Source organism: Eutrigla gurnardus (genome assembly GCF_963514095.1).
Source record: "Eutrigla gurnardus genome assembly, chromosome: 5".
NCBI lineage: Eukaryota > Metazoa > Chordata > Actinopteri > Perciformes > Triglidae > Eutrigla > Eutrigla gurnardus.
The window spans coordinates 11,797,506-11,813,473 of NC_139919.1; the positions used below are offsets into that span (position 1 = coordinate 11,797,506).

At 43.8% G+C, this 15,968-nt stretch overlaps 1 protein-coding gene across 1 annotated transcript in view; it reads right to left on the bottom strand.

Moving 5' to 3' along the window:
- afg2a (AFG2 AAA ATPase homolog A) overlaps positions 1 to 15,968 on the bottom strand; it is a 109,456-nt gene that overhangs the window by 19,135 nt on the left and 74,353 nt on the right. The window contains exon 16 of the mRNA XM_084010367.1: positions 1,538 to 1,702. Coding sequence (XP_083866493.1) covers positions 1,538 to 1,702 — 165 coding nt within the window. The remainder of the gene's footprint in view (positions 1 to 1,537; positions 1,703 to 15,968) is intronic.

The following is a 15,968-nucleotide window of genomic DNA, read 5'->3' on the forward strand; positions in this document are numbered from 1 at the left end:
ACCCTTAATCCCCAGTGTTTTGGTTCAGATTCTTAATTAAGATGAATGTTACAAAGAAAATCCTTAGTTATGAATCAGTGAAAGGTTTATTCTGAAAAGTTCAACTCAGGTATCTTATTTTGAAAACGAATGTATGCATGTGGGGTTCAGGTAGAGTTCACATGGATCCCGTTTTGGAATGGAACAAAAACCAAATAAAGAAATCTCTGATGTCAAAATAACAAAACATTTTGAAAATTGGTGGATAATGCTGAATTGTTTCAAGATCCAAACACTTCCTCCTGCACTATTTCAAGCAATCAAATGAAAGAAACAACTCATCGCAGATTCTTCTCTACACGGCAGCGCTCACAAACATGCCACACAGAAAGCATGACTGGGACAACAAAGAAATCTGTGTTTTCAAAGCTTGCCAAGGAATGGTAGTGTTGGAATCGTTTAAAAATGGTTGTTTTCTGAGCCTGTCAGAAGACCAGCATGACATTTCTATTATGTCCATAACCCTTGAAGTCTAAATATACAGCTGGGATTTGCATTCAGGGGGAAAGATATACTGTACATCTTATGGGAATGTTTTTCTTTTCTTCTGTCGCTTGGTGTATGAACTATGAGTCACGTTGAAGGCCAAAGACAAACATGATTTCTCTGACAAAGAACAAGACAGATATAGAGAGAACCAGACCCTGTAGAGAAAACTCCCTCGAGCATTTCATCCCGCAGTAAATAACGTACACAGGGTAAAACCTACTAAACCTTGGTAAATGAGATTATTTGGCCAAACAGTAACACAAACTTTTGAAAATTTCGCCATTTTCCCTCACAGTTTCTTAGTCATTTGTGTCGTGGAGGACGGTAGCAGTTGCTCTGCCCACGACAATGTGAATCACACGGCAGACGAATGCACAGAGACGAATCTGTCACACAAAGGAGTGTTTGTACGATTACTCCCAGCGTGCGGAGAGATCACGAGGGCGCTCTGTGACACAGTACAGACACGACACACACATCATGGAAAACATCTCGCTGCAATGTAGTTTCTTATTTGGAGGTCAGCGGCAGTCAAAAGATAAAGAAGTAGGCTTGTGAAGGCACAGTTGCCAGATTGGATCCTTGTGCGCAGCGCCATATGCATTAGGTTATAAAACTTGATCTTTTGTAAGATAGGACAATGGTTTTTCAGCTTGAGCTGACAAGAAAAGTTGATTGCATGGTTGCAAAAATAATATTCAAAATCTGGCAAGAGAAAACCACAGTAGATGGCTTTGATTATTTCAACAATCAGATCACATGTTGAAACAAAAGCAAGAGTGCAAGTCTGTTTTTCCCCAAAGGCGAAGGTTAGATAGATAGATCAAACTGGGACTTGGGTTGGACTGCATGTGATAAGAAATAAATGATACTCGTTTATTGGTTTGTGTTTTGTAGTGGTGTGATTGATGTCATTTTGTAATTTTTTGGTTCTCTCAGGACAAAAGTTGGATGAAGATAGATTTCCTGTTGCACTCATTATAAATCAATCAAAGCAAAAGTTACTCACCTCCGCTCCAGAATACTTGTTGGTCCGAGTCACCAGGTCATCGAGAGACACATTCTGGGCCACGGGCATGTTGCAGAACTGGAGAGAAAATATCTCCTGTCGGGTCGGAGCATCTGGAAGAGGCACAAAGACGATTCGGTCAAGCCGACCTGGACGCATCAGAGCCTGTGGGATGGAAAACAAACAAAAAAAAAGACTGTCAGCCTCTGGTTTACCATCATTTATCAAAAACTGTCACACGGCAGTATTTCAAGTTAAGGCTTTCACATCAATACTGAGCTTCAGTGGAATCTTCTTTGGCTCGCTGAGAGTAACACATGTTGAATTCAACTGGAATATAATTATTTTATTCCAGCACATCTTTTGTGCATGATCATGGTCACAGAAATACTGCCAGGACACTACGGCTCTGAACTTTGAGCATGGTTTATGGTGGAGGATCTAGGAACTCGAGCTTCCTCTACTCCTGCATTGACCATATCCCTCTTTAGACAAGACCACGAAACGAATGCCTCAAATACAAACTGTCAAATGGAAGTTTACCACTGCCGGCAGTCAGTGTGGAGACAATGTTGACGCTATCTGATAAACCCTCCACTTCCTATAGATCACATCTCTGTGACCCCAAAACAGTCCTTGAGTACCCAAAGCCGCCGCTGTCTCGCTTGTCAGACGTCATTAAGTGGCAGGCGCCTCTCAAACACAGACAGGCAGACGGACGGACCAATATGCTGTGTCTCCGTTTGGTTTCCTCAGCCAGCCAGTGACGAGCTGTGGTATGGCTTGGTATTGTTTGATTTGGGTCGTGCAGCCGTTTGACCAGCCTGCTAGCCGGGGAGCGGCGGGGATTTGAAAATAGCAAAATGCTGTTGACTCGCCGTGAATAAGCATTTAATTTCAACCCCGGAATAAGGAATCAACAGAAAAAACAAACATCAACTGGAACTGACAGTTTCATTGTTGCCCCCCCCCCCCCCCCAAGTCTCGAGGAGGCCTCGTTGTAAAGACAGTGGAGCCCCTGGCTTCGGGCCAGACAGGCCACAGCGGGGCTAAACCCCGGCCAGCGGAGACGAGGCAGGAGACACACGCAGACGCAAGCCATGCAGGAGGTCACGTCAGGAGTGATCAGTGAAGGTTGGAGGGACCGGACCAGCAGCCTTTGAACTCTTGTTTACATAGACATCACACTGCTATTCCTGCTTCTCTGCATTCATTACACATCTGCCAGCCTCCCTGTGTCTTTTAAATACACAGTCTATGAACAGTTATAGTTTATCAACCCGTTTGCTCGATTGGTAAAGCAGGACAATCTGCAAAGGGTTGAGAATTTTAGGAAAAGTTCAAAGTTATAGTGAATTACTAACTTGGAATTATTATTTATTTATAATTATGTTATTTCTTGAGCAAAAATGTTTCAGCTTCTCAAATGTGCTGGTTTTCTGCTCCTCATGAATGGTATGTTGGACTGTTGGTCAGACTCAACAAGAAATCTAGGGATGTCCACTTGGGCTAAATGCTTAATTGATTAGTCTGAAAAATACAGTGCCAGTTGAAACAATAATGATTAAGTTAAATTAATGATTGCATTTCTAACTGCCGTTTCCATGATCAGGAAAACACTTTTAATCCATCATGGACAGGAAGTACGTCAAAGAAAGAAATAATGGGAATTTGAACATCCCCACTGGACCTTGTGATGCTATTGTTTTGTCACCTGCTGCTTCCATGGTCAACAATCAACCTTAATGATAGAGAAAAACATTACCAGTTGCAGCTTTACTCAAGGTACTATGACAGAAACCATCAAACAGCGTTTTGCCATTTTGCATATTAAGTCCATCTGCTTGCAAAGTGTGCCGGATGCAATTTTAAGAGTCTTGTTTTATGGTTTTCTTTATTTCCCCTCTAGATAACCAATTCCCGTTCGCTTGGGCGATGGACAGTTTTCCTGCCTTTTATCTGTTGATTTTTTGTGTTCCTGTGTGTGGAACATGAGAGGATGGAAACTGGAGACAAACATTAGTAGCTACCCTTAGGTAACCACAACAGAGCCATGGCTGACAAAAGAGCAATGGATCATGAGAGGAAATGATCTGTTTTTCAGGTCTCTGGATTCTTCCACCCCTTTGAGGAGAGAGGGTCTGGCTGTGGGTGACGAACAATCGGTATGAAACGCATGGAGAGTAATATTGTCAGTGTGGTTCAAAGCGGGGAACAGGATGGCTGTTGGAAAGGCCTGCTGGAAGATGGATGGATAGCAGGTTTCAGGGCTGCAGCGTTAAATTAAACTCATAAGGGCTTGAGACTTAGGGAACTTGTTATGATGCGTATGGCAAAACAACTATTAAAAAAACATGTGAAAATGGATTTCGATGTTACGGTTCTTCCCACAAGCTAGGTTTGTGTGTGTGTGCGGGTGGCGACACAGGTGCAGTGGGGATTGTTGTCTGTGGTTGTCACAGCAGGTCGAGCCAGTCGTGGCAGTGCGTATTGCACTATGCAGAGGACGTGCCAGGGACACTTCCTGAGTTGCTCTCCCTGGAAGAATCTGTCGGCTGAACGCCAACACAAACCTGCTGACCCCCGGCTAAATCACTCAGACACTCCCATGCACGCTGATAAACAAATACATGTAGCATGCATGATTCCGGTAAACATCCTTCGGCCATTTTTCCCCCTCTCGTGTAAAGAAGCCGACTGCTACTATCAGCCGTTAGTACTCTCCACACACATAATGGAGAAGTGCCCGTGGCTTCCAGGCGCTCAGGCTCCAAGGGTTCCAAGGTGCTCCCAAAAAGCAGAGCCGACCCTCAGCTTTGAGACTGCTAAACTCATCTGACTGCCCTGGAGGGAAAGAAAGGTTTTTTTCCCCCTTTCCTCTCAGCAAGAGCAGGGGGCCCATCCATCACTTAACAAGATACACTTCCTGTTCTCAAGGATCCGGGGGTGGGGGTAGGAGAGGGGAGGGGAGGAGAGAGAGGAGGAGGTAAGGGGGGACCCCGAGAGACAAATACTTGGCTTGGCATGTGGGGCAAGCGTTGACGGGCTCTTTTCATAACGGCATCATTCCACCTGAAGTCTTGGCTTGACTGGCAGAGGGCAAGGGGAAGGAGAAAAAAGGAGAGGACAAAAACCAGCCAGACCAACAGACCCAGACAACCCTCTTGAAAGGACTAAAGGACCAAAACCCTACAAACAAACAGAGATAAGTGGCGTGGGAGACAGAAAAGCACTATCAACAAAATGCAGTCTTTTTCTTACTCTGTCTGCATGACGGATCGTATCCACCTTGTTACACCGCTGACATGATAGGCATCATTACACATGAGCCATTAGTAATTAGAAATGCCCTTAGGTAAGAAATACCAACTAGCTTTAAGTCAATATTGAAGCATTTATACGCCACTCAATCTGGGCAAGTGCACAGCAAAGTCTGATGGTGAGAAAGTTGTGAAAAACAAGTGGGGCCTACGCAGTCAAGCTGATCAAAACACGCGGAGAGAAAACGGAGAGAGAAAAAATAAATAAACCTCATCCGCTCTCTCCGTGGTAAGTTTCACTGCCGATAACAACAGTAATCATTCCAGGCATTGCGATCCTCCTCAAGAAGTGATTACCCCCTAATGACAGACGACTTCCTATCTGCGAAGGCCAGTGCCTCTCCCTAACCATCAAGGAATGCTGGGAATCTTCTGCTTGGAGCGTTGTTGCCGAGCACATTCTTGGCCGGCTTCAATCTGACCTGCTCTGAGCTACGTCTACAAACTGTTTACAAACGGACGCCCCCGCAATTCAGGTGTCTTATTGGGAGATGGAAGTTTAGACACGGCACGGCTGAATCAAGATCAGATCTGCCTCGATGCTCGCCTCCCTTTCAGATCAAACTAAAGAAATGATAGGCAACGCTGGGTCCGTGACACGAAACATGATGACTAAGATCATCCCTTCACATGTGGTGAAGTCCTTTCTTTCAGAACTCTTTGTTGTTGGTGCTTTTTTTCCCAGTGTGCAGGATGATAACAGGCCATCCAGCTGAAGAAGTGGCTTGCCTGAGGAGACATGAGTTGACTTTGTTCCCTGCCTGAAGGCATTTGCTGTATGTGGTTTCCTAACCTGTCAGTCCGCAATCCTCAGAGGCCTCGGTGAGTCATACCGGCTCGGAGATGGGCCACCCTGGATTTATGCAGAACACACACCAAACAAAAAATGCAGAGAGCGCGATGGGAACCAAACACTCACAGAAAGGTCAGGGAGGTCTACTTCTGGAGTTCAGATTTGGGAAATGAATACAGGTTACTGACTAAATACCAGTAACAGTTGTTCATTATCAGGTTAAAAAACAAATCGCTTAGGTATTAAAGTTACTTTCTATTCCTCAATGACAGTCTAATTAGCTGTTAAATCAGTTAAAGTAGCTGCTAAAATGTCGGATATGGCAGAACATGTTGTGCCTTGATGGATTTCCCATTCTCTTCGGGGAGAAGCTCTATTTCAACGACGATTTCAGACTTGTCCACACACTTGAAGACAGATCCAGGTTTGTTTCTTGCATCGTTCAGAGGGAATATATTTTCATAAGATACATTTCAAATGTGCTATTTCTGCATATTCCATGACAAGAAAAATTACTCATGAAAGTTTTTTGTACTTTGATCTCTGTGCTCAACTTCACAACATTGACCTGAAGTTATAAGCAATGATTTGTCCAATATGAGTATAGGTTCATTGAATTGTCGAACAGCTTCTGGTACATGAATCTGTTGGTTGTTGGTGCGGACCTTTTGGGGCTTTTTGGAGGCAAACAGTTGTACCATATTTCATGGTCGACCAGAACTGGATTTTTGGTTTTCCAATTCCTTCAAATCCCACATATAGCTAAAGCAGATTTACACTACCTGCTGAAGAGTTTTGCACACAACATCTTTCTCAAAAGATGACATAACTTTGGATGAGGCCATGCTGTGTCCAGAGGGACACTGGAGCTGCTTTATGTCAGCCCTGATTTTGATGTGGTAAAGGATTAGCGTAGGAACAGAGTAGGGAGAGAGAGAGAGAGAGAGAGAGAGAGAAGCAGCGTTGGCAACCAGTCAAAAACATGAGAGGCTTTCACTCTGGATTTTGCCCTTGAGTCAAACTTGCATCCGGCAGGCGAGGCCACCGTACGTAACCCCATACTGTCCCACATACTCTGCAGTGCAAGGAGGAAGTCAAGATTTGTAGTTTCTAAATGGTACAAACCATTTGAACAGGTGATATTTGTTCTTAGAACATTACATGGTAGAGCGACCCATTTGGAAAAAAAGCTACAAAATGCAGTCAGCATGAGAGTTGCACAACATGTAGTTGTGGAGGAACATCGTTAAACTGCGGTTCCTCTTTTAATACTTTTAATTGAAATTTTTACTATAAAACATTTAACTAAAAGGCTTTACAGCAACATTAATGAATACATTTCAATTTAATTTTCAAGATCATAGGAATCCCTATATAAGAGCATAGAGTGCTGCAGGGATGACATTTTTGTAGACCAGGAAATTAGTATAATACTTCCCTCAACAAATAGTCAACGGCACTTTTCCCTTGAATTTGGGATTATTGCAGAAAATAAACTCTGTGGCAAGAACACTTTTATGCTACTTACTTACTTACTTACTTACTTACCGGTACTTACCCTTGTTCACCAAGATAAGCTTCATAAATGAACACCACTTTTATGAGTTTTGAAGCGTGAATCCAACTTTTGGCAGAATTTAAAAGCAAACGTTGGAAGCAGACCAAATTAAATGATGTGAAAAGAAAGAAGGTGACTGCACAACAAAGATGCCGAATAGGGACGGTTTTTAGACAAACCCCTAGCAGGATTATCTAAACCACTGTATTTGCATGTAAAACTGAACTGTCGGTAGTCACCCCACATTGCTAAAACAAGGGAGTAGACTGTCATAAACTGACTGAGTAGACATAAACTGCAATGACGTTGCAAATCATTTTGGCTAATCTGGGGCGTTGTTTGAAACCTGCATGGTCTTTTGACTGCTTGTGTTTCTTGACCCGTTTAGCTACGTCACTGTGATCTTAGCAACAAACTAAGTACAGTGTTATTATTACTGATTGCGAAAATGGTTGCGAAAATAACATCTAAGCCGTAATAAACCTGAAGTTTTCCTTTAACACATGCAACGTTTGGTGTTTGTTTCCATCCTACAGTGTCATGAATTTACACATTTTCATTTTTAGCATGTGTGGCCCCAGCAGGAGTCAAACTCTTATCCTGGCAGGGCCACAGAGTTGTGTGTGTGTGTGTGTGTCAGAGGGCGGGTGTTGCTGAGCATAGGGTCATTACAGAATTAGATGTCACACCTCTTTTACCTTTTATGGTGTGTGTGTGTGTGTGTGTGTGTTTGAGGGTCACAATCATATGGAGACCAGGTGAAGAAGCTGAGATGAGGGGAGGTAGGGGGAGAAGAAGTAGCAGCAGCTGTGTTGCTCTCCTTTTGGGTCTGGGGTGGCGGTGGTGGGGGGCCCTCACACCCCTACAGCTGCCCTGGGGGCCGCAATAAAGTCCCTGAATCTGTCAAAACAACCCCGACTGGCTGGTCCTCGCACCTCCACGAAAATAAAAATAGCCACGGCGAAAAGAGCAGCCTTATTTTGATAGGAATCGGTAGGCAGAGTGTGTGTATGTGTGGCGAGTGTCGACCCCACCAGACAAAAAAATAAAAAAGGTGAAGAAAAGCAGAGGAAATTAGAATGAGGCCATGTTGAAAAGTCAACTCATTGGAGCCTAAAATAAAAAAGCAGTAAAGCGGCTGCCATAAAATATATGTATGTTTGCTTTACAAAGAGGCATTTCCTGTGAGCTGTCCGCAGTTCGCAGTTTAATTCTATGGGCCTTGCGTTCGGTGTAAACCCGCCAGGTCTGGTTTCCATAATCCACCCCAGAGCCTGTGGGCAACCTCCAAACTCCCCGGTCGAGTCACTCGCTGCCTCAGACAAATCGCCAGAAACAACCAGCGGCCGGAATTTTTGCATCAAGTACGTATTCGCATTATTTATTTTGCCAGATGATCGTTTTGGTGACACCGACATCGCAATATTAAAGTAAAAAGTACAAATTAAATTTTTACATCATCGCATAATCTTTCTCAATCAATTAGTTAATAATTTGATCGATAAAACACCATAACTATAGTTCCGTATTCAAATGTATTATTCTTGTCCAAAACGCAGATATTCAATAAGCTAAGACAAATAAGAGAAAACCTAGACGTAATCATTATAATTTTATGATTTACTTTTGTGCAATAGTCATATTTGCTGAACAGAGCACGGACTCAATGGAATCTCCGTTAGCGTTAGCCATTAGCTCTGTGCAGCCCAGAAGCAGAGAAGACATTAGCAGTAGTCTTGTGTTAATAAATGTACAGTCTCTCACACACACACACACACACACACACACACACACACACACACACACACACACACACACACACACACACACACACACACAGTTGAACTTGGGATCACTTTGAATCTGGCAACACTGCTTGGCGGTGCATTCAGAGGAGCAGCTCCCAGCATGTTTTTGATTCAGGTTTGCTAGTCCGTTTAAAGCTTCATGCATCCACATGAAAAGGCGGATGCATCTTTGGATTTCATGAATCAATGTTGGATCGTTCAAATAAAGATCGATCTGAGCCAGAAAATGCCCTTTTTTTTTACCAAGCCCGAGTAAATGTAGAGAAATACTTAACTATAACAGCAAAATATCACTTTAAATTTGCTCACGCATAGACTCAAGATTGGCATTTTTACATGAACCTCCCACTCCCTTCCTACACACACCCTCCCACACAGAGCCCCCACTTCCCCCCAGACGCAGACTGCAGGTGCCAGGCCCACCTCGGGGTCCCTGCCGGGCTCTCGTTAGGCCTGGTGCCATTCAGGCGGCTCCTAACACGCAATCCGGAGTGCTTTGTATTTCTCTGACAGCCCTTGTCATCCTCTTCATGTAGTGGTGGAAAAAAAGAAAGAAAAGAGGAGGACTTCAGGGATTATTACTGAGAAGAATTTGACAGAGCCACAAGGCTGAGATGCACCTTGCACCTATGGCAATTTTTAAAGGACTACCAGTGGTTTTGCTTATTTTACTTGTTCAAAATGGCACAATCATTAGTGCTGTCTATTTACCAAGGCAGTAATTGCATTTTTGCCTTGTAGAGACTTCTTTCAATCAATAATATCATGTATTAACAGTAAATAAATGGTTTGGTTTTTTTCTTGTTTTACTATCAAAGAAGCAACGGTTATGGCTTCATAGCGATGAAGGCCAGAGAGCCAAATACATGTTATCCTGTGTAAATAAAGTTAATACATTTCTTGTTACAGAGAGTGACCCTCCAAATAATTATTCATTTGTTTGCTAATTGTTTTTTTTAGAATATGATGAAAGATAAAAGAAAGGTTCAAAATTATTTCAAGGCGAAAAACGCTTACCAAAGCGTTTTGAGGACAGCATCTTGGTTTCAATTTCTATGTTCAATCCTTTCAAAATGTTATTGACAACTATACTTTTGCACCATCTATTTATTGTAAATGCTATTTGGTATTTCAATTTTGCTTCACATTTTTTGAAAGGCTGTACCACGGTGGAAGAAAAAGGGGTAACATATGCCAATGTCCTAACGACCGAAAGCCCAATAGCCTGAAAAAAAAAAACACCCCCAAAACAAATGCTTTTTATTCCCCATGCAACAAACACGGCTAATTTTTATGCAAAATTACTTAATTGGACATTCCCCCTCGCAATATTTTTGTTCCTACCACGTTGATGGCATGGCCCAACCAACTCTGCCTCTGTTACGGTTACCCTGATATTCCTACCTTATTACAACTTATATCACTCCCTATGTCTAAACCTAATTAACCCAATCAACGAAGGCATTAAGTAATAAGTGTCAGAGTGGTGAGTCAGTAGGAAAAACTACATCGGAAAGGTTCGATGATCTCTTTCTGCGTAATAATTAGCCATGTGTTTCTGTTTGTTGCAAAGAGAGCGTGTATTTTCGGTGCAATGAGTGTTTGCTTTTGTTACCACGAGCTGTCAGAAAAATGGACGTTTTTGGTCCAATGGGATGCCTTTTTCTGACTAGTGGGGTTTCCCAATAATTGGCCGTGGAACAACTGTTAGCCCTGAGAAAGGGTTGATAGAAAAATATCAGTTCAAGTACTGATTTTGGCTCTCTTGACTGCAGCAGGGTACATTACAGCACTATGGAGCCTTATAACAACATCAACACCAGCATTATCACCTGTACTATAAACACCTCCATCATTCCTACAACCATAATCATCGCGAGGCCCTGCTCAATGTCTACAGAGGCCACCAACAACCTGTTTGCAACTCCCCTGTGCATATACACAAAGGCTTCATATTAAGGAATGTGTGCAACACACACATGCACGTGCACACACACACACACATACACATACACACCAACAAAGAAACACACACAGAGACTTGAATGCTCACATATGCCGCCACTCACAGATACTTACCAAAGAGACAAACATAAACAGGCACATTGCTGAGTGACAGAGCCAACTCCACCAGATAAGTTTCCACTTCCGTGAAATCTAAACATTAGCTTGTTTACCCTCGTCCTGAGCCGAGACTGGGCCGGCCTGAGAGCCGTGTGTCTCTACATGTAGATGTGTATGTGTGTGTCCAAAACACGGGACATGTTAATAGAGTCAATACCTCAAGAAGACATAGAGGCTAAAAGACAGGGCAAGATGTCTCGCTCGCCTGCCTCATCTCCTCATCACGATGTCAGCCATGACACCTTTAACACGGCTGTCAACAGTAGGAAGCTTTTATTTGCAAAGCACTTAAACTTTAGAATGAAGTTGATTAAAGTTACAAACACAGCTGTTGCCGGGACAATAAAACCTGACACGTAGTCCAATGACGGACAGACAACTAACTGTGTCATTCTAGAGTAGAATGGACATTGGACGTTTGTTTCGGTCACTTGACCGGTTCGGAAGAAAATGGAGCTCGGCACCACATTGACCACAGAAACACAATAAGTAAGCCAATGGCATCAGGACACATAAAGATGGCTGCCCGTCCGACCATCCTGCAATGTTGGTTTGAGTGTGAATGTCCTTTCTACTCTCATTCTATCTCTAGGTTCCACACTTTGGCAGCCATTTAGGCAGTAACACAACCAAACGTTGGCCTGAGCAGATGATCGCGGCTTCAAATGAACATTAATATGAGTTGCTAAGCCCCATTAGCTTGTTGGCTCTTAAGCAAACATGGCTCACCCTTCCCAATTTCAGCTACAAGCAATAATGCCTTAAATAAGAGGGTAGAACTAGTTAGTACAAGTTTTAAGGGAAAGTTATAATTATTTCAAAATTGGAAAAGTGGGGTGGTTTTAGACTGGAAAGCTCTGTCAACAGGGTCATGGGACACACTCGCTGAAGGAACCCATTGTGTTGAGTGGTGTTCATGCTTTTGTGGCTAGTTGTTAATATTTTTGAAATGTCGTGTCTGACTCTAGAAACTCTGAATATGGTTCAACCATATGCACTTTCACGTCTGACTGCACTGCACACTAAAAATAAAGAGCTACGTGTTAAATGTAATCTACAACATCAGAGCAATTAGCCACCTACTGTAGGAGATAACAAGACGGAGAAAGGGAGAGGGAGGGAGGAAGCGGGAGAAAAAAATCCCCCACCCAGCATGTGAAAACCTGTGTCAGATTTCGCCACAGACAAGGTCACCCTCTCTTGGTCTCGCCTCAATGCCCCGGCTTGGTAACCGGATCTGGTGCAGGACGGCGACAAACCAGTTTTTGTCACAGCAGAGGTGCCCACTTGGTTTACATGCCCATTGTGTTTATGACACCTCTGCATTTTTATTTCTTTCCTTGTTTTCTTACACCAAGGGCCTTCAATTTACCTGTGAAGGGATTCGAGGAGTTGGTAACTATGCACAGCTGTGAACACCGCTTCAAACACACACACACATGTGAGCGCACAAACACCAAAAAAACAAAACAAAAGGTTTGTCCTGATTCCAGAGCCAAAGCATCATCATTGGTGTTATGCTGCACAGCCAAGTTAACACTTGGTATGTTTGTAATTGTGCTGCCTATGAAACTGCACAGTAATCCCTTCCAGCTGCCTCCCTCACTCACCCATCCACCCTCCTCTTCCTCCTCCTCCTCTCTCCCCTTTCAGAGAAACTGTAGCTGCAGCTCTGAGTATGTTTTCCATGGGCCCTGGTGGATTCATCCTGTTGACAGCGCCAAGCCTTTTATGCATCGAAAACACAGTATTCCCTTTCAGGTGGAGAGACGATGGAAGGGAGAAGGGGAGCTGGATTGTGGATGGTGGCGGTGGTGGGGGGGGAGCCAAGGACGGTCCCCGCAACAGACTTCAAAACTTCAAAATCTTGGTCCTCATCTCTTCATACACAAAAAAAAAAAATCTAGTGAGAGACAGACAGTGAGAAGGGAGGGGATGAGGGATCAAGCGAAGTAGAAGAGGAGGCCGGGAGGAGGAGGGAAGGAGGGAAAAAAACAACTACGGCACAAAGGAGTGCGTAATTAAGACAGGAAATGGGAGAAGAGAGGAGGGCTCTGGGGGCTTTCAGAAAGAGGCTGGCCAGGGTCGCTTTTCCAGAGAGCGGAGGAGTGGGGCCGATACCCGAGCCGTCTGAATGGGAATCAGATAATCTGTTAACACAAGGCATGGCCCAGATCCTGCCTGCAGACTGACATGGATAGGCCAGTTCCTGTTCCAATCCGCTGTGGTGGCACAAAGTGTTGCCAAGGCAACCAGCTGTTCCAGCCAAACTTTGCCTCTCGCTCCGAGCCGACGGCAAAAAAACGACAGGTGGGGCTGCGAGGCGGGTGGAAGCAGCACTGAGGCACTTGTGAACACACACAAAGCTAGCTCAACGCTGACACGACACGACACAGGGGTAGGAACCTAACACCAGCCGCCATTCAAACCAAATGCCGCTGAATTCTGGAAGTGACCAATAAGGTGGTCTCTTCTTTCAACCGGTTATTCGAGTAAGAAAAAAAACCGTTACCGGACACACCTGTCTTGGACAAGTGAAGCATGGAGTCATATCTATTTGTGTAGCCTTAATTGTTCTTGCCCAGGTTTTGAAATCGGAGGTATTTATTTCCATCCATTATCTGTATCCGCTTATCCTATTTAGGTTGTGGGGGGGCTGGACCCGATCACATCTGAAGACAGGGTACAGCCTGGACAGGTCACCAGGCTGACATACAGAGACAGATGCTCACATTCACACCAATTTAGATAATCAATTCACCTATCAAGCATGTCTTTGGACTGTGAAGGGAAGCCGGAGAACCCGGAGAAAACCCACACTGACACGGAGAGAACGTGCAAACTCCACACAGAAGGAACCCAAACTCCGGCCCCTCTCGCTGTGAGTGCTAACCACTACGCCACCGTGCCATCCCGGGCATTTATCTTCTCTTCAACTAGCTATTCAGCATTCGTGCCAACCTTATCAAGTGGATATACTGTATATTGTAATTTTATTATGTTTATCTATTCTGTACACATGGCATCTATTGCATGTCCGTCCTGGAGTTGCATCCCTCCTCCAGAGGATTCTTCTGTTTTTTCCTGTGGATGTTTTTTTGGCGGGATGGCGGGGGTCGAGGAGGGTGTTGTTAACTGTACAGAAGTCCCCTGTTGCACAATTTGTGATATTTGGCTATATAAATAAAATTGGATGTGGTATTGGCCACAATGTGACTGCTCCTCAAATGTATAGTTTCTGCCACTAGTTACATTTATTCAGGCACGACATACTGCCAACTCAGTTTTTAGTGCTGCAGCAGTTCTTGTCAGCCTCATGTTGGCATACATAAAAATAATTTCACTGAGCAAAAGTGAAGTATACAGATTTGAAATGTGGAAAAAAAAAGGAGATCACTGGCATTGAGAAGGTGCTCGGTATCAGGGAACACTCTGAGTTAAGGTATTAAAATCAGTGTAAAAGTTGGATTGGTGCACATCTTTGACCGCTTACATGTGGAAATCAAGTTGACTACCTGCCTCTCAATATGATAAACTGCTACTCTGATCAATACGGCTGCTAACTAGCAGCATTATCACATCTGGCTAAGCGATCATATTTTTAGTAGGCCTTCTACGATAAAACACGTTCTACGTTTACACAGGCTGGAACTCTAAAAACAGAGCCCTCAGCCAAATTCAACAGGTTCCCTTTTCCACACTTCCCCAAATGGTAGATTTTACAACTTTATGCTCATTTACATTTTTGTGTGATTTGTCAGAGTATCATTTGGTGCTGCTGCTCTAAAAAAAAGGGGTGGGCCAAAACCGACTGATCTACCTGACAGTGGTGTTGGTGTCAATGAGGTGTTAGGATCAAACTCTCCCCACAGCACCATAAAAGTGTTATTTACAATGGCCTGAACAACTTTATAGATTCCCCTGGAGGTGAAAAGCAGGCCACAGCTTTAAATCAAGGGTGGTTAAAGGTTGCCATTTCACCCTTTTTCAATTTAAGCTGCGTTCATATTTTAAGAGTGGTGACTTAACAACAAGAAGGAACAAATCTCCGGCAATAAAATCCCACCATGTTGACCCATGTTGTTTCCAAGCCTACTCTTTGATTACTGAATATCTGAGCGGGAGGAGATAAGGGAGAAAAAAAAGAATGAAAATTTAAAAAAAATACACCTCCAACAGGACCTCCACCTCTGCTCCCACTTCAAGAGCAAGGTGGTGCGACATGCAGCGGTGTACCGCAGCTCAAACTTCCCCTTCCTCTTGAGGGGAAGCCATTTTATTGTGTTCCACTGAGATAATTGCCAATCCTTTAAATGAAAGGGTTTTCTCAGTGCTCTGGTAATTACTAGATACGCAGCAAGGGTCTGGTGAAGGAGGGGGGGAGGTAGAGAAAAAAAAGAGAAGAAAACATGACAGGCAGGTATTAAAATTCAATGGGTGGGGCAGGAAGGAAGTCGAGAGAGGGATGTGTTGAAACAGAGAGAATGAGGGAGGGCTGGAGGGAGGGAGGCACACTGTGCTGCTGTAGCCTACGTTTGGGGTTGAGGAAGGACATGTTTATGGTCTGAGGGTTGGGCTTTTTATTTTTTTTTATCCGGTAGAGCAATCCTGTGGCAAGTGCCAAAGACACATCTGCTCCTGGGCAATCCTTTGCCGCGGTAAGGTGATTTATGTGGTGCTTGCTGACCTCTTTTCTGAAATCACTGGTCTTTTTTAGGAACTTCCCATCAGATTTGGAGCAGCTGAGCTGAGTTGAATAATTCTTTCAGACAGCGCAAATTACATACTGCGCTTCCTACTCAGTATGTTGAGGAATGTCTCTCAGTGA